Source organism: Stegodyphus dumicola, chromosome 11 (assembly GCF_044657685.1).
Source record: "Stegodyphus dumicola isolate Sdum_Otavi_A_Nest chromosome 11, ASM4465768v1".
In the NCBI taxonomy this organism is placed as follows: Eukaryota; Metazoa; Arthropoda; class Arachnida; order Araneae; family Eresidae; genus Stegodyphus; species Stegodyphus dumicola.
This window is the reverse complement of record NC_140778.1, coordinates 26,119,563-26,146,735: the sequence shown is the minus strand read 5'-3', so window position 1 is coordinate 26,146,735 and position 27,173 is coordinate 26,119,563. Positions and strand designations below refer to the sequence as shown.

Genomic DNA, 27,173 nt, shown 5'->3' with positions numbered 1-27,173 from the left:
ACTTATACATCACTAAAGAAATAAATACACTTCAGAAAACCTGTTTTAATTATAAGATTATTTTGAAAAACGTTGCTCGTTATAAAACTAAAGAATGGATTTTCTTTACACACTGACTGTTAAATTATTATATTTCAAATCAACAGACTGCATTTATACAATAAGACAGGATGAAAAATACAGTAGTCATTGAGGCAATTGTTGAGTTTCTGAAGAAACAATAAAAATTTTCAAATCTATCATAGTATACCCTGTTTAATGTTTAATATAGTATGGAAGGTTTTGTAAAGCATCAGCTATTTAAAAAAAAAAAAGCATGCAATAGCTGTCAATGAAACCAAATAAAAATCAAACAGAGTTCTATTACACGTTATGCAACAAAATTAATGAATATGAACGTCTATAAACATTTTTTTCTTTTTTTAACTTGGACCAGATCTGGAAACATCAACCAGATCTTAGGCAATAAAATTAATAAAAATTTATGTTGATAAATACTTAAGAACAAAATGGCCAAACTTTCAACTAGATAACCAAATAAAGTGTTTGCGTTCTAGAGGATTTTATTTACTTCACATACATACATACATTATCTTTACATTTACTTTCATAACTCGTATGATATATAACATACTTCGTAACATACTCTTATCATCGAATGGTTATGATTTTCTATAATAATAAGCAAATTTTTTTAACAGTTTCTACTTCGTGTCTGCAAAGTATTCCTTTAAATTGCAAGGTTTCGCGATATCAATTTTCCTTCTGACAAAGTTTATACACGAATCCAAACATTAAAACCTTCGTAATCGATAAACAACGCCCATTTCATTATCGGTGGCAAAAAGCTGCCTATCGATAGTAAAAAGACAGTTTGGGCCATCCGAAAAAGCGGCGACCGAAATGTTATTGCTAGGACAGACAGACAAAATAGTCTTGTTTTGCACCCGCTAAGTCTTTCTGCACCGATGTGCAAAAAATCCTGCTTAGGTGCGAAGGTGTACTTCCTTAGTACTTTTTAGGACGTTAGCTTACGCTTCTTGGGACCAAAGTTCCGCTAGTGTAAACGGGCCTTTGTACTCCGTGGTGCGCAGGAAAGGTATATAGAAATGGGGCAATTTCATATTTCAGAGGAGAGTAAAATGGAATTTTGTACGAGTTCAAAAGGCCAGGAAGAAAAGATGGGGCAAAATAAAATTTAAAATAAATGGCTCAGAAAATTGTAGAGGCTAAAAAGAAAAGAAAAAAAGAAGGGCCTACAGATATAAGAGGAAAAGAAGTAGAAATATCCAAAAAATACGGTTGTGTCCATGAGTGTAGTCAAAAGGAGAGGAAGCCGTGTTCATGTACAATAAATAGTGTCTCACAGATGTGTTTTAGGTAATGCTGAATAAATGCGATACTGGAAGAAAAAGGAAGGACAGTGTTAAGATGCTTCGTATCAAGGTATTTAGCATGAAGTGCAAAGTAATATTGCTTGCATCCTGAGACACAACAGCAAAAGATCCATAACATAAGACAAAGGTATATATTAATTTAATTAACGTAACTTTAGCTATTTTCGTTCCCAACATTTTCATAAATTTTTCAAAAAACAGTAGCAGACAAAGAACGTTAGAACCATATGCAAAACACACACAGATCGTATTTGATTCTCGAGTGTCAAGATGTAGAAACATCTTTTTACTCGACTTCTGATAAGAATCTGGAAGAAGGAGAAGAGGAGTAGTGTGGTAGGAGGCGAAAAAGAGAGTCAGGTCCGCGCAAGCGGCGGCTAAAAGGGGGGGGGGTAAGTTAAGTGTCGTTACAAGATGTAGTAGCGGGTGGTAGACCACAGATTCGGTTAAGCGTGAATGAGTCAATTAAGGTTGTAATTCTTATGTCGGTAGGATGTCACAAGGGTACCGATGTTTTTCACTGGGATGCGGGGAGTGTCTGAGAGTGCTAATAAGGCTATTACTGTGGGTTTGTACTGAATAAAAGAAGATGACCGCTAATCGTTTAGCAACCATCCATCCGACCACGTTCGAAAACAAAATGGCGCTAGATTCACATGGCACATTGAAGGCATGTTGATGCGCAGATGTCTGCGCAACTAGTCGTACGTTTAGCATTTTTACCATGTTTGAGCTAACCGTCCGACCTCGTACTTGTAGACACTTCCAATCATCTGGCAACAATCTGCTAGTTTTAAAATTGCATTATTATGAATCGTGTTATTTTTTAAATACTGAGTCTACCAATTTTGTTACAAACTAATATGGTGTTTTTTTTTCGCTGCAAAGAAATATTTTGCGGATTGTGTATGGTTAAAATGTGGAATCTGTGTCGCAGTTTTAAATAAGCAACTTCTGTGCTGATTAATTCCAGAAAAATCAAAACTTCATATAGTTGGTGAAATACCATATATGGCGTGATTGCATAAATTCATAAAGCTTTATCTCTATATGGCAAGAAATCTTATTTTTGCAGAACATAACAAACTTATTTTCATCAAGTTTTCCTGAAAATCATGAGATGTACATTTTTGTTGTATACGATTTTTATAAACACATTTGGACAAGATAATGAAAGTTGTATAAAGCATGCAACATCTCCTTTGAACTCTCCAAGCTTTGCAGGTTTGGCCCTGATATCCTAACGTTTTCCAAGATAACATGAATAAGTGATAGCTTCTTAATGGTAGTTCCAAAGTGAGACTGTTACTTTCTACTTTTATTCACTTTGTTCCTATAGACATCCGAGCAGAAATAGAATCAATCCAGAGTTGGCGGAAATTTTTAAATGGAACAAATTGAAAGCCATCTATCTGTGCGAAATTTACATCCATAACTCTTAAAGGCTTAAATTTTTTGTAAGCCAAACCATTTTACATTTGTGCCAAACACGAACAGCATTGTAAATTATGGAATGAGTTATATGATATCAGAGATGTCAGCTTATACTTCTCTATATAGGAAAGAAATTTCATGTCTTGAACATATATAAAATGTCATGTAGAAAAAGAAACATTTTAAAAGAAGTAATACCTGTACATCTAACAGAAAAATCTGACATATATGACCTAGACAGTGAATTATTTAGACAAAAAAGTGAATCATACGAACTTGTTCACACAGAAGAGAAATTTCGTGTGCGGAGAAGTATGTAACATACCATTTAGCCTAAAGCGTGATTTATATGACAGTGCATTTGTTCGTGCAGCAGAAAAATCTTAGGTGTGTGAAAGTTATGTAACAAATCATCTGGTCAAAAAGGTAATTAAAAACATGCTCACCCACACTGCTGATAAACCTCATATGTGTAATAAGTCATTTACACTAATGTTTTCGTTAAATTAGCATATGCTTATTCACGTGGGAGAGAAATCTGATTATTCACACAGGAGTGAAACCTTGTATGTGTGAGGTATGTAGCAAGTCATTTGCACTCAAGTATCAACGAGCCATATGTTTATTCACTCAGGAAAGAAATATCATGTGTGTAAGGTGTGTAATACATAATTTAGTCAAAAGGGTCCTTTAAACAAGCATATGCTTACTCGCACAGGAGAGAAATCTCATGTGTGCGAGGTGTGTAATGCATCATTTAGTCAAAAGGATACTTTTGACTAATTATTGATATTAAACAAGCATGATATTAAACTTGATATTAAACAAGCATATGCTTACTCACACGGGGAAGAAACCACACATATGTGAAGTATGTAGTGTGAAATTTAAGTGGATGAATCATTTAAAAAGACATATGCTTATTCACACAGGAGAAAAACCTCATATGTGTGAGGTATGTAACAAGTCATTTGCAGTAAAGCATCATTTAACGAGGCATATGTTTATTCACTCAGAGAAATCTTTTGTGTGCGAGGTGTGTAATGTATCATTTAGACACAAGATAGCTGTAAAAAATCATATGCTTACTCACACAGGGGAGAAACCTTTCACATGTGAAGTATGTAACGCAAACTTTAAGCGAATCAATGGTTTAAAAAGACATATGCTTACTCACACAGGGGAGAAACCTCACATATGTGAAGTATGTAGTGCAAAATTTAAGGGGAGAAATGAATTAAAAAGACATATGGTTACTCACACAGGGGAGAAAACTCATATATGTGAAGTATGTAGTACAAAATTTCGGTGGATGAATAGTTTAAAAAGACATATGCTTACTCACACAGGAGCGAAACCTCATAGGTGTGAGGTATGTAGCAAGTCATTTGCCGTAAAGTATCAGTTAACACGTCATATGTTTGTTCACTCAGGAGAGAAATCTCATGTGTGTGAGGTGTGTAATGCGTCATTTAGACAAAAGGGTCCTTTAAACCAGCATATGCTTATACACTCAGGAGAGAAATTTCATGTGTGCGAGGTGTGTAACGCATCATTTAGTCAAAAGAGGGGTTTAAACAAGCATATGCTTACTCACACACTGGAGAAACCTTACATATGTGGATTATGTGATGCAAAATTTAAGTGCATGAATGTTTTGAAAAGACATATGCTTATTCACACGGGAGAGAAACCTCATGTGTGTGAGGTATGTAATAAGTCGTTTGCACGAAAGTATCAATTAACGAGCCATATGTTTAATCACTCAGGAGAGAAACCTCATATGTGTAAGGTATGTAATAAGTTGTTTGCACTAAAGAATCAATTAACGAGCCATATGATTATTCACTCAGGAGAGAAATCTCATGTGCGCGAGGTGTGTAATGCATCATTTAGTCAAAAGGATTCTTTAAACAAGCATGTGCTTACTCACACAGGGAAGAAACCACACATATGTGAAGTATGTAGTGCGAAATTTAAGTGGATGAGTTATTTAAAAAGACATATGCTTATTCACACAGGAGAGAAACCTCATATGTGTGAGGTATGTAACAAGTCATTTGCACTAAAGCATAGTTTAACGAGCCATATGTTTTTTCACTCAGAGAAATCTTTTGTGTGCGAGGTGTGTAATGTATCATTTACACGCAAGATTGCTGTAAAAAATCACATGCTTACTCACACAGAGGAGAAACCTCTCACATGTGAAGTATGTAACGCAAACTTTAAACGAATCAATAATTTAAAAACACATATGCTTACTCACACAGGGGAGAAACCTCACATATGTGAAGTATGTAGTGCAAAATTTAAGGGGAGATATGAATTAAAAAAACATATGGTTACTCACACAGGGGAGAAAACTCATATATGTGAAGTATGTAGTGCAAAATTTAAGACGATGGATGGTTTAAGAAACCATATGCTTACTCACACAGGGAAGAAACCTCACGTATGTGAAGTATGTAGCGCAAAATTTCAGTGGATGAATCGTTTAAAAAGACATATGCTTACTCATACAGGAGAGAAACCTCATAGGTGTGAGGTATGTAGCAAGTCATTTGCCCTAAAGAGTCAGTTAACAAGTCATATGCTTGTTCACTCAGGAGAGAAATCTCATGTGTGCGAGGTGTGTAATGCATCATTTAGACAAAAGGGTCCTTTAAACCAGCATATGCTTATACACTCAGGAGAGAAATCTCTTGTGTGCGAGGTGTGTAACGCATCATTTAATCAAAAGGGGGCTTTAAACAAGCATATGCTTACTCACACACTGGAGAAACCTTACATATGTGAATTATGTAGCGCAAAATTTAAGTGCATGAATGTTTTAAAAAGGCATATGCTTATTCACAAGGGAGAGAAATCTCATGTGTGAGGTATGTAATAAGTCGTTTGCACGAAAGTATCAACTAACGAACCATATGTTTAATCACTCAGGAGAGAAGCCTCATATGTGTCAGATATGTAATAAGTTGCTTGCACTAAAGAATCAATTAACGAGCCATATGATTATTCACTCAGGAGAGAAATCTCATGTGTGCGAGGTGTGTAATGTATCATTTAGACACAAGAACGTTTTAAAAAATCATATGCTTACTCACACAGGAGAACAACCTTACATATGTGAAGTATGTAGAGAAAAATTTAAGTGGAAGAATTGTTTAAAAAACCATATGCATATTCACACAGGCGAGAAATCTCATGTGTGCAAGGTATGTAACAAATCATTTAGTCTTAAACAGTATTTGAAAAACCACATGCATAGAAACCCCATATGTGTGAAGTGTGTAACAGGTCATTTCGTCAAAAGATTGTTTTAAAGAGGCATATGCTTATTCACACAGAAGAGAAACCTTATGTGTGTGAGCTGTGTAGCAAGACATGTAGACAAAAGAGTGATTTAAGCAACCATATGCTAATTCACATAAAAAAGGAACCTCATGTGTGTAACGTATGTAGGAAATCATTTGCATTAAAGTCTCAATTAACGAGCCATATGTTTATTCACTCAGAGAAATCTCATGTGTGCAAGGTGTGTAACGGGTCATTTAGACTAAAGGATGCTTTAAACAAGCATATGCGTACTCATACAGTGGGAAAACCTCACATATGTGAAGTATGCAGCTTAAAATGTAAGTATAAGTCTGGTTTAAAAATACATATGCCTATTCACACAGGGGAGAAACCTCATATGTGTGAGGTATGTAACAAATCCTTTAGACGTAAATATAGTTTGAAAACTCATATACTTATTCACACAGGAGAGGCATTTCATGTGTGTGAGGTATGTAGTAAATCATTTACAGCAAAGGTTTTTTTAAACAAGCACATGCTTATTCACGCAGGAGAGAAACCTTATGTTTGTGAGATATGTAGTAAATCATTTAGAGTAAAGGGTAATTTAAGCAAACATATGCTTATTCACACAGGAGAGAAACCTTATGTGTGTGAGATATGTAGTAAGTCATTTAGACTAATGGATAAATTAAAGAAGCATATACTTATTCATACAGGAGAAAAATCTCACATGTGTAAAGTATGTAACAAATCCTTTAGTCGTAAAGATCATTTGAAAGACCATCTGTATATTCACACAGGAAAAAAACTTCATATGTGTGAAGTATGTAGCAAATCTTTTAAGCGTAAAGATCATTTGAAAAACCATCTGCTTATCCACACAAGAAAAAAACTCCACGTGTGAGAGATATATAACAGGTCATTCGCTGAAAAGTGTCAGGTGTATGGCCATATGCTAGCGTGCATGGGAGGTAACATCTCTTTTACCTGAAAGATGAACTTAAAATTACTGTATGCTTATTTACAGATGTAAGAAATCTGATGTGAAGCAACTCATTTAGAGAGAACATTTCCTTAAACAAGCATATGTTTTTTCACAGAGGAGGGAAACACCATGAGTTACGTGTGTAACTAATCACTTGGATGAAAAAGTGTTTGAATTTACATATCCATAGAGAATAGAATGCTTTTGTCTTTTGTGGAAATGTTAGATGAAAAAGGGCCTGCACTGCTCTGCATAATAAGGCTTGTTCACGCAGCCAAGAAATGTCTCTGTACAAGATGAGTTTAATCTGTCATTTTATCGTAATAAATCATTTATTCATTTCAACAAGAAAAAGTCTCATGTTTGTAAGATATTCACAAGTCATTTTAAATTATTACTGATTTTTAAAGCCGCATATCTCTATGCTTGATAGTTAACTAGCTATGAAATGATTAAAGTAGCATATTCATACTCCGAAAAGTTTAGGAATTATCTTTGAATCGAGCAACTCTGTGGATCTCGGATTTCTCATGAGCTGAATTTCATTTGAATTGTTGGAAAATTTGGAATGTTTTCATTAAAAAATATTAGGTATTTATTTTCATTTATATTTTCACTAAAATGCTATTGAAATTCTGAAGCACAGTTAAGTATTTCATCACCATAAGCATGCTGTAACTTTTAAGTACATTATATTAAGCTCTGTCAAAAATCCCATATGCATAAAGTATATAAGAAAGCTTTTTTAAAATAGGATGTCTTAGGAAACCTGTTCCCCAGAAAGTAAAAAACACTTATATAATAAATGGGAAGCACTTTCGCAAAGAACCTGGTAAATGTAAACATCGCCAATATTGGCGATAATAGTTCAAACTTGGTAACCCAACAGATTCAACCTATTCACTTGTTCGACAGTTACAACCATTCCTCTCTTACGTTGATTTTGTTGATCCTCGTTGTTCAGATTTGCTGATTAAATTATTCTTCACTTATTTATTACTATTTTTTATGAATTTTTAACGATGAATAGATAGAAGTAGTTTCATATAATTAAAGAAGTTTTCGATGGCATGCTGGTTCATGGAAGAAAATATGGTATGAGGAGGTGAATGATAATTCCTAACACGGCTGTAAATGTAGCGCAGAACCGTGAGGTTTCCAACACTAAAAATGTTTTGATTTCGTGGGCCGTCAAAATATGCATTTTAAATATTTAATTATGTACCGTTTTTCTTATTGGTTATTGTGATCTAAACTAATGAAAAAAAAATATTTAAGGCTTAAATTTTAACAAGATAGTATATTTTTAATGCATTGCTAATAATAATTGAGAAGATGGCAGGTGTGACACACAATTAGATGATTAAATTGAAATAAAAAATATTATTGATTCTAAAGTGACAGAATATTTTTATGGATCCCCAAAGTCATCAAAACTAGCAAACCAATACTTGTGTAATGAATCTAAGTACAAATGAAAAATAATAAGTTCTAGTTTTATTAACAATACTACTGAAGAAAATTTCAGTACTCTTGAAGATTATTGGTATTGCTAAATGTATTAAAAAAAGACAGGCAGTTGGTTCAACATAAAATGTTTTAAGCTGTTTGCAAGTAAATTGAAAAATTGTTTATGCAAAATGGATGAATTAAAAGTCATGCATTCATTTATTACAGGAGATGGTTCTTACTGAAATGAGACTATCACTGAATGATTGTTTGAAATCTCGCATTTCTTGCTATTTGAAACTTATTTCGCCACTTTTAGAATGATATAAATATGCAGTTGTGGCTTTTGGGAAATTTATTATATGCGTCTTTTGTATTTATACCTATTATACTAATTATCAGATACAATTTTTAGATTATCAACGAGAAAAACACTTAAAAATAACAAAAAAAAAAAAAAAAAAACCCGCACTTGTAATAGAGACACAGTCAAAAGTCGTTAATACGGACTTGTCGGGCGATTCCGGATTATCGATTTTTCCGGATTATAGATCATCAGTTTAAATCGTAAGATGGCATGCAGAAATTCTAAAATTAAAAATATGAAACCGTAATTTATGAAATAAAGAACAATTATGATCTAAAGAGTATCAAAATTTACCAAAAAAAAAAAAAGCTTAATATTTATTTGTTTACTTTATTAAACATTTCTTTCAATGTAAGTTGTTTAAGTTGCTTCGTTTTACGTGATAATACTTTCTCTTTAATTCTATAAACAGATATAATTTCTTGTTCAGTTACAAAGTTCCGCTGTTCAAGTCCCGTTAATTGCTGAGCCGAGAATACCGACTAACTTGTCAATCGAAATTTTTTCGTATTCACTAACCTCTCTGTCACATTCTTCATGTCTTTATCAATTTTTTGCAGCAATTCCACTTTTTGTTTGATGGACATCGAATCATACTTTCGTTTTGTATGATCCTTTGGGAGCTCCAGAATCGGAAATTCTATTTGACATAATCGAAAGTTCAAGTTTACTTTTATAGTATTGTTCTTACAGGCTGCAAAAAATAATAATCCGGATCCAATTCGAAAATTAAGGAACAACGCAATTATCAACATTAACTGAAATAGATAATTAGATAATTTTAGCTTATACCGCCCGTTATACATAAAACGCGCATGCGAAAACGTATTCTGCACTTGCGCACACGCATATGCGCAGACGTAAAAGGTCTTATGCGCATGTGTCAACGCTGCGCATGCGCAGAAAGTTTTTAGCTTTGAGGTCCGGATTATAGATAATTCCTGATTATGGGTGTCCGAATTAATGACTTTTGACTGTATTAGTATTCAATATGAATTATAGAAAGTATACATAATGAATAATACCATGACCAAACACTTAAAAAAAGGGTGGAAAGGAGCAGATTCTTGCCATTAACTTTTCATTACACGACATTATAAGCATTTTCTTAAGATTTGTCCTATGAGTGGTTAAGACGGTTGAATACTAGTAGTTCAATCTCGGCTCAAATCCTGATGAACGAGCTGGCTGTGCAGAATTTTTTATGTGATTTTTCGCATGTTTTTTATGAGCATTTTCATGGTTTTCCTGAAGTGATGTAAATATGAGTGTATTTACCCTAGAAAATATTCACAAAAGCATGCTTTTTTCAGCTAGCCCTCACAGGCTTTGCATATTGAACACATAAACCCTTCTTATTCTTAAAATGATAAAGTAATTAATTTCACATTACATGCAACAAAGCTTTTTTAAAACTAGGATACTTTCTTTAACAATTACAACATTAATTTGTGCTGTGCTTCTCAGTTACGTGTAAATAAACATCTCAATGTCACTGCTTGTGACACAACATTTGTTTCAGGTAAGTCTTCTTATGCAGTTATAAGTATGAAATAAACAAAATAGATGGCATGAGAATACCTAATCCATACATCTTTAGTGACTGATATTTGACATAGTTTTTTGTGTTGCATCTGTGACTACACTGTCAGATTTAACTGAGCGAAACTGTGACTAAATTTCAAAAGACTTCTTTGATAAAATTATGTGAAAGTTTAAAAGTGAAATTAGAATCAAAAAAGAAATGTTTACCATAAATATATTAATAATAAAATATACATTTTAAATATTTATATAATAAATATATGCAAATAATGTAATAATCATATATGCGTTTAAAATGATCTAACTTCAACCATATTCGCATTTTGATAATGTTATTAAATTATCAATTATTAAATATTATTAAATTATCAATTATTAAATGTGGACCTTTAAATCAAATTTTTAGCAGCATACATCAGTTGGATTTGGTTTCCTTAAATTATGGCAAAGCATGGGAGAGATATCTGCCTAAGAGGAAGGATGCCTTCAAGGAGGTCTTTCTGAGAGGAACTGGTTTGAATCCATGTTACATATTGGGAATACCATGAAAACGATCATGCAACTAGCTCATTTTCTTGGCTAACCAAACTACCAGACTTCAGCTGCTTATTCGTTTGGCTGCTGATCAGCTGCATATCACTTGAAAAGCATTGAGTAATAAATAATATGTTTCTTGGTTCTTGTTATGGGTTACATGCAAGAAAGTTGAGTTCTAAGAAGCACAAAAGCCAGTCTGGTACAACTCTGATATACGCCCTAATTTCACCAAATGTGGCAATATGTGTTCTGCGCTGGTTTTTGGTGTGATTGCGTGTTGTATGGCAAATTAACATTTCAACCCTGTTGACGTTGAAAAATCTTTCGCTGGAGTTCGTTGGTTCGCGTCATGCTTTGTGTCTGAGAAGCTAGGGGGGAAAGATAAAATGGTGGAAGTTGTTGAATTGAAGTTCGGCAAAGGAAAATATCATCGTGGCCATCCTGTTGAGGGGCAGTGGGTATTTGGAGGTGTGGAAAGAGGGTCTGGGAGATTATTTTTAGTGGCTGTGCATGATAGAAGTAGGGATTTGTGATTATTTGTTATTTTATTTATTTGTGAACCCTAGTGTGAATTTTCTGGATAGTGTGACTGGCTGTCATATAAATACCATAGTCATTACATGGCGGTATGAGATTGGTATTTCTGCTGTCAAAAAAGCATTAATTCATGGTAAGTGCATTTTATTTTATTCTTGTTCTTATTTTGTAGAATTATTGTTGTTTTTTTGAATTGTTTGAAATTTATTTTAGTTATTTTGTTGATTAGTGCGTACCGTCTAAATTGTGCAATTCGTAGATGTTTTTTAAAGTTGAAACAGAACGCTGTATACATGGTATTCTTTGAAATTTATTGTTGTTATGTTAATTTATTAAAGTGAGGTGTGCGTAGTTCGTAGATTCGTTTGTTGCCTAAATTGTGCAATTCGTAGATGTTTTTTTAAGTTGAAACAGGGTGCTGTGTACATGGTATTCTTTGAAATTTATTGTTATGTTAATTTATTAAAGTGAGGTGTGCGTAGTTTGTAGATTCGTTTGTTACCTAAATTGAGCAGTTCGTAGATTTTTTTTAAGGTAAAACATATCGCTGTGTACATGGACTCTTGTCAAATAATTTTGGTTAAAAACTTTACGGTTTTGCTATCTAAATTTTTTGTTTTTGTTTCGGATTTTTATCTTAAATTCTGTGTTCAAAATGTGGTTTTTGCATTTTCAAAAACCGTGTTTATGGAGACAATTTAGGCTTAAAATTCGAAATACGGACAAAAAATTTAGATAGCAATATGGCAGCGTGGAGTTTCTCGCCAAACATTTTTGGCGACTTGAGGGCGCATATCAGAGTAGTTCCACAAGTCTTAATAAAAATTAATATGCCAAATTTAACGTGAATTTTTTTTTTTTTTTTTTTTTTTTTTTTGTACAATACATGAACATATATATAAAATTAAAAAAAGTTAGTCTGAGCAGAATATAATTTATTACTAAAAAAACTTTTATGTAATCAGATATTTGCAATTAAGTTTCTATTTAAATGAGAATATCTGTTGATTTAATTTATGTGATAATAATAGATTTTCAATCATAGTTTTGGAAGTACTTAGAAATTATGCAATGAAGATATTAATTATAAAAGTGAATTTTTGATTTTATATTTTCACAATTTTCTTAAAAACATCAATATCTTGGAATTTTATCATGTAGAAAGATATTGAAAGACAGATCTGAATTTTATTAATTTTTTTCATTGAATATATAACTTTGTCAAGAAAAGGGCTCATTATTTTGCATTTCCATATTGAAAAAGTGTGTGTGTAATTATGGCAAAGCCTCGAGGGCTATCTGCCTAAGGGGAGGGATGCCTTCATGGAGGACTTTCTAAGGGTAACTGACTCGTATACACATTACACATGGGAAAATCCACGAAAACGCCCATGCAGCCAGCCCGTTCGCAGGATTCGAACCTCGGATCGAACTGCCAGTGTTCAGCGACTTTACCGCTCGGCCGCTGGTGGGCCCCATATTGAAAAAGAACTTCTTTAATAGTTATCTTTTAAATATTAAGAATACTTTGATATCACTGTGTGAAGGTTATGCGCTTTGTGTTCTAATATTAAATACAAGTAGAAACTATGCAGGTTTGAAATATTATCACTGTTTTAATAGTCTTTATAATAAGAAACATCCTGTTCAGGAATAGATGTTTGCAAAACAAGATTCCAGCAGGAAATTTTCTTTCATAGAAACTAAAAGACAGAAGTAAGATGACATGTATTTTCGTCTACATTTTTTATTTATTAAATCTTAGTATTTTATTAGTTTTAATGGTAATAAATGTACTCTTATAAATTATATGTAGTTTTAAAAGTGAAACAGGTAAAAGAATTGAAATTATCAAGCTATGTAATTAAAAGGAATTATAAATTTTTTTCAGTGCAAGTATTTAAAAGGTTTTTACAGTCAAAAGTCGTTAATTCGGACACCCATAATCCGGAATGATCTATAATCCGGACCTCAAAGCTAAAAACTTTCTGCGCATGTGCCGCGTTGACACATGCGCATAGGCGTTTACGCGTGCACGTAAGACCTGTACGACTGCTCATATGCGTGTGCGCAAGTGCAGAATATGTTTTCGCGTGCACGTTTTATGTACAACGGACGGTATAAGCTAAAATTATCTAATTATCTATTTCAGTTAATGTTGATGATTGCTTTGTTTCTTAATCTTCGAATTGGATCCGGTTTATTATTTTTTGCAGACTGTATGAGCAATTTTATAAAAGTAAACTTGAACTTTCGATTATGTCAAATAGAATTTCCGATGTTGGAGCTCCGAAACGATCTACAAAACGAAAGTATGTTTCGATGTCCATCAAACAAAAGGTGGAATTGCTGCAAAAAATGGATAAAGACATGAAGAAAGTGACAGAGAGGTTAGTGAGAACAAAAAAATTTCGATTGACAAGTTAGTCGGTATTCTCGGCACAGCAATTACAGGACTTGAACAGCGGAACTTTGTAACTGAACAAGAAATTATGTCTGTTTATAGAATTAAAGAGAAAGTATTATCACATAAAACAAAGCAACTTAAACAACTTACACTGAAAGAAATGTTTAATAAAGTAAGCAAATAAATATTAAGCTTTTTTTTTTTTTTTCTAAATTTTGATACCCTTTAGATCATAATTGTTCTTTATTTCATGAATTACAATTTCATATTTTTAATTTTAGAATTTCTGCGTGCCATCTTACAAGATTTAAACTGATGATCTCTAATCCGGAATCGCCGAAGTTCCGACGAGTCCGGATTAACGACTTTTGACTATACTTATTTGTAAAGGTTATTAGAGGGCCGTTCTCTGGCCATTGGCTGCTCATGTACTAAAATTGTCATCCCCAAATTAAAAAAAAAAATGCTCAATGATTAATAAAATTTTTATTTCATAATCACTAATTACTTACATATGACAAACTGTATTAAAATGTACTTACAATGAATTTATTGGATTTATAATATTTATGCGTGGTATAACGAAAGTCCGGCCGCCCCCGATTTTTGCTAGGTGCGGACTTTTACGCCCTGTGCACCTGCTAGGAACAACATTGGGTTATTAAAATTAAGGAATTGTTAATTAATAGATATGTAAGAAAGGAAGCTATAGAGTAAGTTTTGTAAGTGCTATTTAAAATACAAGCTCTTGAAAAATAATTGATAATAAAGAGTTTGAGGAGATTTTCCCCCTCACTTCCACTCTTTATCCAATTTTCATACATTTATCAGATCATATTAACCTTTATTAGCATTCATTATTGACCATTATAATATTAACCATTAGTCTTTGTGTCAAAATAAACAAACCCTGTGATGACTCCTCGCCAAGACGACCATATCTGAAAGTGACCAGTATTTCCAAGAATATATATAAATACTAGTACCGAATTTCAACTCTGATAACCACCACCAGCATTCGTGCATATTTGTATTAGAGAGGATTTTAATATTTTCTTCATGTACAGTCTTTTTCAATAATACACACATAAATGTATGACATAATTTCATATATAAATGTATGAAAATTTTCAATACCACACCACGTCACTGCATATTATGTTATTATAATTAGGAATTCATTCCAAATGTAAGCAACTAATACAGAAATAAATTACTACAGTTTATTGGATAATTGTAACTGAGTGTGTTTTTGAATTTGTGACTGCACAGGTGATGAAGCATCAAAGTGACCTCACTCATATTGCATGTTTCTGGCCGACTTTTGAACTAGCATGCTTGCTACCACTGTGGAATTCTGCCTATGATTCTTTTTTGATTGATATGTGGTGTTTATTATTATTATTATTTTTTTTCATATATGCTAAGCTTATATATTTTTGTAATCTACTTAAAGTAATAAATGTAAAATCAGGTAGTATATTATCTTTATCCTTATATTAACATCTTCTGTGGATTGGTGACTGTAATCTTAAGTAAGGTGGTCCACATTATTTTAAAGCATTTTGATAATACTTAATAACAAGCATGTGAAATAAATTACATTTGAGCCAGAAGGTGCCAACAATAGTGAATTCCCCTCATCCAAGAGAAGAATTTCAGGATCAAAGGGAGAAGTTGTTTGACTAAAAGTTAGGGTATTTTCTGCACTGGCCACATTTTGTGACACTGTGAAAAAGAAATCGAACACACTCCAAGACCCAATGATAATGCCATCTAGAAACCAAACCATTTACCTCTTTATACATGTTCAGAAAAATGTGTGGCATGTGCACTATGGAAAAGTACATGCACACACATTTTGCATGGCACGTGCATAATGGAAAAGTACCAGACTGGTAACAAAAGTATAGGCAATTAAGTTATATTATCTGTAATAATCCAAAATTTTCTGATACGTTTTACTGGGTTCAGATTTGTCATGTGTTTAAAATTGATCGCATTTTCATAACATATTAATATATACCGTATTTGCCAGCGTATAAGACGCACTTTTTTTCTTTGAAACTAGATCTGAAAAACGGGGTGTGTTTTATACGTTGTTTGTGAATGGGTCAAAGTTTCATGAGATGCTGTGAAAACAAAGACAGTGGTTAAATCATTAAAGAAGTGTGGCATTAGTAATGCACTGGATGGTACAGAGGACAATTTGGTTGTATGAGGACTCCAGATGCTGAGGTTTCAAGTGACTATTCATTTAGCTCTGGAAGTGAGTGTCTGGGTTTTGATGAGAGATTGAAAGGTGTTCTTTATATTATTATGAAAGTATTACTTTATATTTAAAATACTGTGAATTCATTATAATGATCAGTAATCAAGTTTCATCTTTCAAAAATGTGTATTAAAATAGGGGTTGCATCTTAAGGCCGGTGCAATTAAGATATACATAATTAAAATATTAGATTAGATATACATAATTAAAATTTAGGGTACTATTCGGTTTCGAGGACCGTAAAAAAAATTGCGGCGAAAATGTATGCGCAAAAGCGCTAAATCTAGCAAACGCGCCCATTTAACAGCTCGCCAAATCTAGCGTACGCGTTGATTTCAGATTGCGTAAGTTTATATAGTTCTATATTTCTTAAGACACAATTGAAATACTAGTTTAATTTTTAAATCCTTTTTGATTTAAAATCCTTTTTTGGTATCCTATGGATTTAACAATTTGGGAATTGCCCGTGATGAAAAGTCGGCAATAGAATTTTGGGTAAAGTGCAGAATCACCCACTGCTTGACGCGTTTTTAAGAATTACACATACTCAGTATCCATGTGCACATTGACCTATTTTCACTTAGAAAGTAAAAAAAAATTGACAAAAATCCATTTGTTTTTACCCTTGTAAAAAGCGGCAAACAAATAAGTGAGCGATTCTGCACTTTACTGAGAATATTTTCAAAGAAAAAGCATCATTAATTATAAAAAATTATGTTTGAACAACAAACGAGATGAAATTATGCTTTAGCGATAAGTCGGTAGCGAAATAGCGATGCAGGCATCCATTCAGTTATGTTTAGCAATTTTATATAAATTATAATATTGATCTGAAATACTTATTTACTCTTATGCTTCTATTCATTCATGTTTAGCCTTTTTCATATAAATTATAATAATAAAAAAGTATTATATGAAGTTAACCTTTCATCTAAATTAAAACATCAATCTTAGGTAGTTATACTTCCTTTCTTGCCGCAATTATTTTTGGCAGCTTTGGCATCAACAATAGTTTGGATATTTTTTACGGCCCTCGAAACTGAATAGAGTCAAAAGTCGTTAATTCGGACACCCATAATCCGGAATGATCTATAATCCGGACCTCAAAGCTACAAATTTTCTGCGCATGCGCCACGTTGACGCATGCGCATAGGCGTTTACAGGTGCACGTAAGACCTTTTACCACTGTGCATATGCGTGTGCGCAAGCGCAGAATACGTTTTCACGTACGTGTTTTATGTATAAGGGACGGTATAATCTAAAATTATCTATTTATCTATTTCAGTTAATGTTGATGATAGCGTTGTTCCTTAATCTTCGAATTGGATCCGGCTTATTATTTTTTGCAGACTGTAAGAGCAATTTTATAAAAGTAAACTTGAACTTTCGATTATGTCAAATAGAATTTGCGATTCTGGAGCTCCCAAAGGATCGTAAAAAACAAAAGTATGTTTCGATGTCCATCAAACAAAAAGTGGAATTGCTGCAAAAAATGGATAAAGACATGAAGAATGTGACACAGAGGTTAGTAAAAACGAAAAAATTTCAATTGACAAGTTAGTCTGTATTCTCGGCGCAACAATTAACGGGACTTGAACAGCGGAACTTTGTACAACAAGAAATTGTGTCTGTTTATAGAATTAAAGAGAAAGTATTATCACATAAAACGAAGCAACTTAAAACAACTTACATTGAAAGAAATGTTTAATAAAATAAACAAATAAATATTAAGCTTTTTTTTTTTTTTTTTTTTGTAAATTTTGATACCCTTTAGATTACAATTGTTCTTTATTTCAGAAATTAAAATTTCATATTTTTAATTTTAGAATTTCTGCATGCCATCTTACGAGATTTAAACTGATGATCTATAATCCGAAAAAATCGATAATCCAGAATCGCCGAAGTCCCGACGAGTCCGGATTAACGACTTTTGACTGTAGTACCAAATTTAGTATTTTCACCTGGATGAAAATTCTAGCACATTTTGTATTAATTTTTTACTGCTATTTATATAGAGAGTCTGGTTTTGAATATTTGTTTATACAGTCAAAAGTCGCTAATTCGGACACCCATAATCCGGAATGATCTATAATCCGGACCTCAAAGCTAAAAACTTTCTGCGCATGCACCACGTTGACACATGCGCATAGGCGTTTACGCGTGCGCATAAGACCTGTACGACTGCTCATATGCGTGTGCGCAAGTGCAGAATATTTTTCGCGTGCACGTTTTATGTACAACGGACGGTATAAGCTAAAATTATCTAATTATCTAATATTTCAGTTAATGTTGATGATTGCGTTGTTTCTTAATCTTCGAATTGGATCCGGTTTATTATTTTTTGCAGACTGTATGAGCAATTTTATAAAAGTAAACTTGAACTTTCGATTATGTCAAATAGAATTTCCGATGTTGGAGCTCCCAAAGGATCTACAAAACGAAAGTATGTTTCGATGTCTATCAAACAAAAGGTGGAATTGCTGCAAAAAATGGATAAAGACATGAAGAAAGTGACAGAGAGGTTAGTGAGAACAAAAAAATTTCGATTGACAAGTTAGTCGGTATTCTCGGCACAGCAATTACAGGACTTGAACAGCGGAACTTTGTAACTGAACAAGAAATTATGTCTGTTTATAGAATTAAAGAGAAAGTATTATCACATAAAACAAAGCAACTTAAACAACTTACATTGAAAGAAATGTTTAATAAAGTAAGCAAATAAATATTAAGCTTTTTTTTTTCTTCTAAATTTTGATACCCTTTAGATCATAATTGTTCTTTATTTCATGAATTACGATTTCATATTTTTAATTTTAGAATTTCTGCGTGCCATCTTACAAGATTTAAACTGATGATCTCTAATCCGGAATCGCCGAAGTCCCGACGAGTCCGGATTAACGACTTTTGACTGTATATAATTTGACTAAAATAATATTCATATGCAGCAACTGGATAGATAAATATCCAACTTCATTTCAAGCTGAATATTGGTATCTGGGCAATTTAATATTTGTTGCATCTCTAATTACTACATAAAATTGAGAAATTTTTAGGATTTCATTATTGTTAGCCATTCGTACGTTCTAAATTCAATGCTTTATTAATTGCTTGCAGCTTTCCTGCGAGATAATTATTAATCGACAAAAATAATTAGTATAATCAATTTAGAAAATTAGGTACTCTTCTGTTATAGAGATCGGATTCAGAAATGTGTGTATGTGTATGTTATATGTATGTATATATATATGCGTATACATACATATATATGCATATACATACTTATATATATGCGTATACATACTTATATATATGTGTATACATACTTATATATATGCGTATAGACATGTGCATACATACATACCTGGATCCATACCTGATAACAGAAGAGTACCCAAAATTATTACAGTACAAAGTCCGTAATCCGGACTTGTTAGGACTTCGGTGATTCCGGATTAAGGGTTTTTCCGGATTATAGATCATCAATTTAAATCAGGTAAGATGGCATGCAGAAATTATACAATTAAAAATATGAAACTGTAATTTATGAAATAAAGAGCAATTATGATGTAAAGGGTATCAAAATTTACAAAAAAAGCTTAATATTTATATGTTTACTTTATTAAACATTTCTTTCAATGTAATTTGTTTAAGTTACTTCATTTTTTGTGCTAAACGCACATGCGTAAACATTAAATGCACATGCATAGCATTAAACGCACATGCATAAAGCATGCAAAAAAAAGTTTGTGGCTTTGAGGTCCAGATTATAGATAATTCCGGATAATGGACGTCCGAATTACAGACTTTGTACTGTATATTGTATTTAATGATCCAATACCATTATGAATTGGTAATTTTAAATAAAATAATACAATGATGAAATGTATCGGTTAGACACTTTATTACTAGACTTTCTTTTGCAACATTTATTACTAGTCATTGTAAAAAATTTGAATTGCAAATTATTGCAAGTACTATATAGCCATAAATCTATAAAGGAAGTTACTGGATTATTCAGACAAATATTACATGTGGGCAGAAATAATATATTACTAAAAAATCTAGAAGTTCAGTCTTCTAGACTGTGCTGCTGGTCTTGTATCTGAGTTTACTGTTCGACTAATCAAGATTTAGTAACCCTAACAGAGTAATACGAAATTCTTCCTCTCCGAGTTTACACATTATTTTTTTTTCTCCTTTTTGTATAAAAAATAAATTCTGAGCGTGCACTGCATCTAGTCTCAGTTACATTGTAGCAAATAGTCTTTTTATTGCGTGATACTCACCATCACTTTTTATCAAACATGTCATACATAAAAAGTTTATTCTAACATAGCACTGCATGTTATGAAACACAGCCGTTCTATGCAAATCTATGAATCGCCTCATGACCTTAATTAAATTGCAAGAATACACCGACAAATTAATAAGCTGGTTTACAAAATGGAAAATAAAAATCAATACTGAAAAATCAACAGTCGTTCTTTCAGCAAAAAAACTCTCAGAGGAAATTTCAAGGCTATTAAAATCGGTAACGACATCATTAGAAGAGAACCTCATGTTAAATATCTAGGAGTTTTCCTTGATAAGAAATTAACCTTCCGTCAACATACAGACTATGTGAAAGAGTAAGCTCAAAAAGCATTTATGGCGCTTTATCCTCTATTAGGGAGAAAATCGCAACTCCAATATGCTACCAAAAGAATCATTTATTTGCATTCCATTCTTCCAATAGTTCTATATGCAGTTCCAGCTTTGGCTGCTACCGTCAATACCCACAGATCCAAATTACAAAGCCAACAAAATATTCACTTATGAATTATGTCAGACTCTCAATGGTTCATCAGGAACACCATCATAAGAAAAAGTTTCAAGAATAACACCATCAACGAAGAAATTCTCCAATGTGATAATCATCAGCACAATGTCATTAGATATCTAAGAAATTACGATCACCGCATTAACCAGCCCTTCAAACGTCCTAGGACAATTTTCTATAATAATAATTGGAAGTAGTCAAACATCTATGTACGCATTTGTATATATTTACTTAAGAAATTTCGTTATTTATCCTGTTATCTATCGCAGAAGATCAAGTTTAATTAGAACTCGTAACATGTTGTAAATAATTTTTGCTAAATCTTTTTAGCGCAAATTGCTAATATTTATCCCAGAAGTTCAAGTGTTATTGAAATCGTATCATATTGTAAATAATCTTTGCTCAAGTTACTCAGAATGTGTTTTCGTCAGATGACTATTAGACATCATAGCATTGATCAAGGCTAAGTCCCGCCCACAATTTTTTTTCATTAATTCTACTTCATCTTTTTTAAAATTTTGGCATTTTTCCATGAGCTATGAACATTTATCTTACGAAAAATACAAAAACTTTATTACTCGGACAATTTTTAATGATATTGGAAGTCATTTTTCACCTGACTACTCTATATGTTCAATCAAACAGAATGCACTAGGTGTTGTATTTAATCTCACTAAGTCTCGCCGTCATCTATTGCTTCACCTTTGATACTTTGATACTTTTGATATGCCTGTTTCAGCAGGAATTATATCCCGCTATTACAGGCACCTCAAATAACCTTCGTTAGGGAAGACATAGCATACAGTGCTTCGGAAGTTAGGAGTATTTCCTGTGATTTTTCGTAAGTAGTTGTTTTGGAAAACCTGCAATTTATTTAATACGGAAGGGGGAACAGAGCACCATGCAAGGGAGGCATATGTAAGGATGAGTCTTAATATTGATGTGTAAATGTGCTTCTTGCGAGCAAGATCCAGTGGTTAAGAGGCATCAAGAAAGTTTCGGAGCTTCCTAGAGACACCTATGGCTTTCCCGATGGTCATGGAAATGTGAGGACCCCATGTAAGCGAGTCGTTAAAACGACCTCCCAAGTATGTAGCCTCTCTGATTTTGGGCACCGTTTCATTAAAGAGGGTCAGCTCTGCATGTGTTTTTTCTTCTATGCCGTCCTATCAGTAATAATTTAGATTTTGTGGCATTAATGGACGTCCTCCATTTGCGACACCATTCCTCTATCTCGTGTGTGTGGTTTTATATTCTGATGATGGCATGTCGGGGATTAAGTGAACTAGAAAGAATGGCGGCGGCGTCCACGTAGCAGGCGGTGATGCAGTTTGTATTTTCAATCATAGGGAAGTCCTTAACATACATAAGATAGAGGATAGGCCCAAGGATGCTTCCCTGGGGGACGCCAGCTTTAATTAATATGTTTTCAGAATAAACATCGCCCTGCCTGACACAGAAGGATCGATCACTTAGAAAGGAGTGAAGAATCAAAATCGTTTCCCTGGGGAGATTAAGGGAAGCTAGCTTGTAGATAAGTCCGTTATGCCAGACGCTTCAAAGGCAATTTCCTTCGCCAAGGACAGACTTACAAATTGTACTGTTTAAGATTTTCACTAAGACTGCCCAGTAGGGATACTAATTTTTCGAGTAAAGGCCGACAGGCCGAATACGTTCAGACTACCGTAATTCTAACATTTAGTATCTAATGGCACCGGTGGATGGCGCCACCTTATGGATCTGACTTGCTGATGTGCTTCATCTCCAGCTCTGAAGCTCCTCCTCCACTTGTGATGTCCTGCTGTCACCTCCCTCTTTCCACCTCCTGACTCCGCCCACCCACCGACTTTTCACCGTCATTCGCTCTTTGGGCTTAAGTGTCAAGAGCCGGAAACATTGCGTTACAACAGCAATATCCCGCCTAAACAGATGATGAATAGAATAGAATTCTAACATTTTCCATCAGAATTTTGGAAGTGCTAGATGTATTTTTTTTAAAATTCTGATGAGATTATATCCTGCTTAATGAGCTTGCCACATCATGATCAATAGATAAATCACTTACTTAATCATTATGCTCAATACTCATCAAATTTTTCATTTTTTCTGTACTGACAGATTGGAAATGCTTACACATATTCCATTTTATACTTGCATCTATGCATGTACAAGTATATTCATGAGTATATGCATTGCATTCAATACAAGTAAGTTGGCAAGCACAATCGTTTGCTTTTGCCTTGACCACATAGATTTCAGCAAAAATTCCGTGATAAAAAGTTGTCAGCCTCTTTCGATAACTGAATAGGATTCGGTTAGGGTTAGCTAGTGCCATTTCCTTACATTTAGCAATGTGGTACAAATATTACCTTTGTTCAAAATAAACACTTCTACATACATACGCTGGCTGGCTACAACAATAATTTTCCTTTATTTTTCAGTTGTTATCACTCTTTAATATACAGGTGTTTTGTACTGAGTAATATTCAAACGTCATTTTTAAAACCTTGTGTCCTTCATCCTTGGCTAGGTTGATCTTGCCTTTTCCTTCTGATAAACATCGACTGCTTTTCCTGCGTAAATACTTCTATTCTTCAAATGCTATTCTCAATTTATGCACCCTTTTACTTTCATGCTTCATTATACTTCTTGTTTTACCCACTTGGCCGTATTATATCTAAAAGGCCAACGTACTTGGCAAATTTAAATTCACGAACTATATCTCTCCATCTATTATTCTCATATCGAAATCGAAATCGAGTCAATGGCTAGGCGGCAATTAGTAGCCAACCGCTACTTTAACCGTCTCTGTTGGTAAATTGCCCTAAGGCGTTGGTACTTAAGTTTTTAATTAAGGCGATTTACGCCGCGCCAACTAGGCGAAACTTGTCAAATTTTGGGAAATGTAGGTGGAGTAAGGGAGATGATTGGCAGGAGCCTGTCACGTGGGTGGTCACCAGCTTACGCGTACAATGAGAAATATTGGAAATATTAATAATTATCAAGTTTTGAAACAGGTTATCTAGATTGGAATAATTAAACTAATATCGCGATCTAAATGAAGACAAATGTTTATTCTCATATAAATAGGTAGCATTCTATATAGACTTACGGCGTGTCAAGCCACACCCACTGGGTAGAACTCATTGCAATTCAGCCTGGCAAGTGCCATTTGATTTAAATTATGAAATTCAAAGTATTAGTGATTTAATTATGATTGTTCATCACTAGTTTACTACATAACTTAATATATTTTCATATTTTGTTGCCTTCTAAATTCTATGCACTTCTTGTATGCACTTCTAAATTCTAAATTTCATTGTGGTATTCATGTACTATTTTAGCTCCGCCTATAGAGGCGCGGCGGTTACCGCCTTATTCTCATTTTTCATTTCTTAGGGCAATACCACGACAGACAGTTAAAGCAGTGGGCTGCTAAATCAAGGAGGTGCCTTGTGCTAAATGCTGTGGGAGCGACTAAATGCTGTTTAAATCAGATAACTGAACTGAACTGAAAGAACGACCAGTATCTTTACTGAAACTTTGCCTAGAAGTGCGATTTCTATTTGGCAACGCAGTACTAATCACAGCATTTCCTGCACTGTTACCACACTGCGGTAGTTTTGAACGGTTCTAACGAAAGTAATATTTCGAAGCAAGGAAACAGTAGTTTGTATTCCAGATTAATACGGACCTTTCATTCTGTGTAGCAAAGATGAGCGTGAAATCTGTTCAGCCATTTGACATTCTTAAAGGAGTTTGAAAGGGCTTCATAAACTCAGAATTTCATGTTATCGTAATGTAGCATATATGATATAGTTGCGTAAAATTCATGAATAAAGATGTATATATACTCGGACAAACAAAATCATATTTGTTCGATATGTAACAGTACCTTTTATGAAATGGTTTATGAAATCATGGCAGTGTTTTATATCACGGAAGAGATTAGGCTCACCTATAGTATTCATTAATATTTTAATGAAAATAATCAGCTGTATATTTGCGAAGACACAGAGAACCACTGTGAAGCATCCAAGAAATACTTTGGTAAAAATTTAGTTTACCAAACCATTTTTTCATGTATTAAAGAGCATGACCTTAAGTGTAAGGTATACACGGAGTTGTGACATCAAGGTCATACTGTACTTAGCTGTATGAGGGACTAAGTGTGTACCTAGAAAGTATGTAACAAGTTATTTAAAAAAAGGAGTATTTCAAAAGTGTACTAAAGATCACACAATATAGAAACCCCTGTGTGCAATTGCTGACAAATTATTTAAGACTGAAACAGAATTGAAACATGCAAATGCCTAATCCCACAGTAGAGAAACCACATATATGTAATGTCTGTAACAAGTCATTTACACAAAAATGTTATTTAAACACGCATATGCATATTCACACTGGAAAGAAACCTCATGTGTGTGAGGTGTGTAACAATTCATTCAGGCTAAAAGGTGATTTAAATAAGCATATGCTTATTCACACGGGAGAGAAACCTCATGTGTGTGAGGTATGTAACAGATCATTTACGCATATAGGTAATTTAAAAAAGCATATGTTTATTCACACAGGAGAAAAGCCTCATATGTGTGAGGTATGTAACATGCGATTTAGAAGAAAAAGTCACTTAAACAATCATATGCTTATTCACATTGAAGAGAAACCTCACGTGTGTGAGATATGTAACAAATCATTTAGAGTAACGGGTGTTTTAAAGGAGCATATGCGTATTCACACAGGTGAGAAACCTCATGTGTGCGAGGTATGTAGCAAGTCATTCAGACTAAAAGGTGATTTAGTCAAACATATGCATATTCATACCGGAGTGAATCATTACGTATGTGAGATATGTAGCAAATCATTTAGACAGAAATGTCATTTAAATAAGCATGTCCTTATTCACACAGGAGAGAAATCTCTTGTGTGTGAGGTATGCAACAAATCATTTAGAGAAAAGAGTAATTTAAAGAAGCATATGCATATTCATACAGGCGAGAAACCTCATGTCTGTGAGGTATGTAACAAGACATTCACACTAAAGAGTTATCTAAAGTTGCACCTACTTGTTCATACAGGAGAGAAACCTTACTTGTGCGAGATATGTAACATTTCATTCAGATTAAAAGGTGACTTAAACAGTCATATGCTTATTCACAGAGGAGTGAAACCTCATTTGTGTGAGTTATGTAAGAAGTTATTTAGAAGAAAGGATCACTTGCACAAGCATATGCAAATTCATACAGGAGAGAAATCTCATATATGTGAGGTATGCAATAAGTCATTTAGAGAAAATCGTATTTTAATGAGTCATATGCGTATTCATACAGGGGAGAAACACCATGCATGTGAACTATGCAACAAGTCATTTAGAGAAAAGAGTTATTTAAAGAATCATATGCTTATTCACACAGGAGAGAAACCTTACATGTGTGATGTATGTAACAAGTCATTTAGACAAAAAGGTCAGTTAAACAGGCATGTGCACGTCCATACAAGAGAGAAGCCTCACTTTTGTGTAGGGTATGCAACAAGTCATTTAACGAAATGGCTGTTTTAAACGAGCATGTGCTTATTGACACACCACCTAAACCTCATATGTGAGGTGTGTAAGAGATCATATAGAATAAAGGATCACTGAAACAAGTATAAAAGTATGTAATAATTTATGAGTCATGTGGGTAAGGTATGTAAGAAGTCATTTAGATGAAAAACAAAAAATGGCATATGCTTATGCATACAGGAGTGAAATCTTATGTTTTATACATGTAATAAAATCTGTATTGTTTTTATGAGCATGTATATCTTATAAATTCTGTTCAAATAAGTGTTTTATGTTAACCATGCATAGAAAAGCCTTTTATCTTTTGAAGAAATGTTAGTTTAATAAATATTTACTTACGTGTACCCTATAGACTTGCACCAAAGAAGCTGTGTTATGTGAGGTATGTAGTTTACCATCTCATTGTAATGCTTAATAAACTAATTTTTTACACTGATAAGCCGATTCCACATTAGATGCCGTCAAAAGTTTTTCATTTTTTCGTCCTGCTAAAATTGAATTTTTCATATTGTGTTATTTATGACATCCTCTTTAGCATTGCATTTTGGCATTTTTCAC

General features: G+C 33.5%; 2 protein-coding genes across 2 annotated transcripts; both read left to right on the top strand.

The window, feature by feature from the left end:
• Positions 1-2,152: 2,152 nt before the first annotated feature.
• Positions 2,153-7,470, top strand: LOC118205455 (uncharacterized). Its single transcript, XM_085826604.1, has one exon. It carries the CDS (start codon positions 3,634-3,636, stop codon positions 5,707-5,709), a length of 2,076 nt encoding a protein of 691 aa, XP_085682730.1. The 5' UTR covers positions 2,153-3,633; the 3' UTR covers positions 5,710-7,470.
• Positions 7,471-24,488: 17,018 nt separating this feature from the next.
• LOC118203931 (uncharacterized) lies at positions 24,489-26,844 on the top strand. Its single transcript, XM_035376244.2, has one exon. It carries the CDS (start codon positions 25,353-25,355, stop codon positions 26,610-26,612), a length of 1,260 nt encoding a protein of 419 aa, XP_035232135.2. The 5' UTR covers positions 24,489-25,352; the 3' UTR covers positions 26,613-26,844.
• Positions 26,845-27,173: the final 329 nt, after the last annotated feature.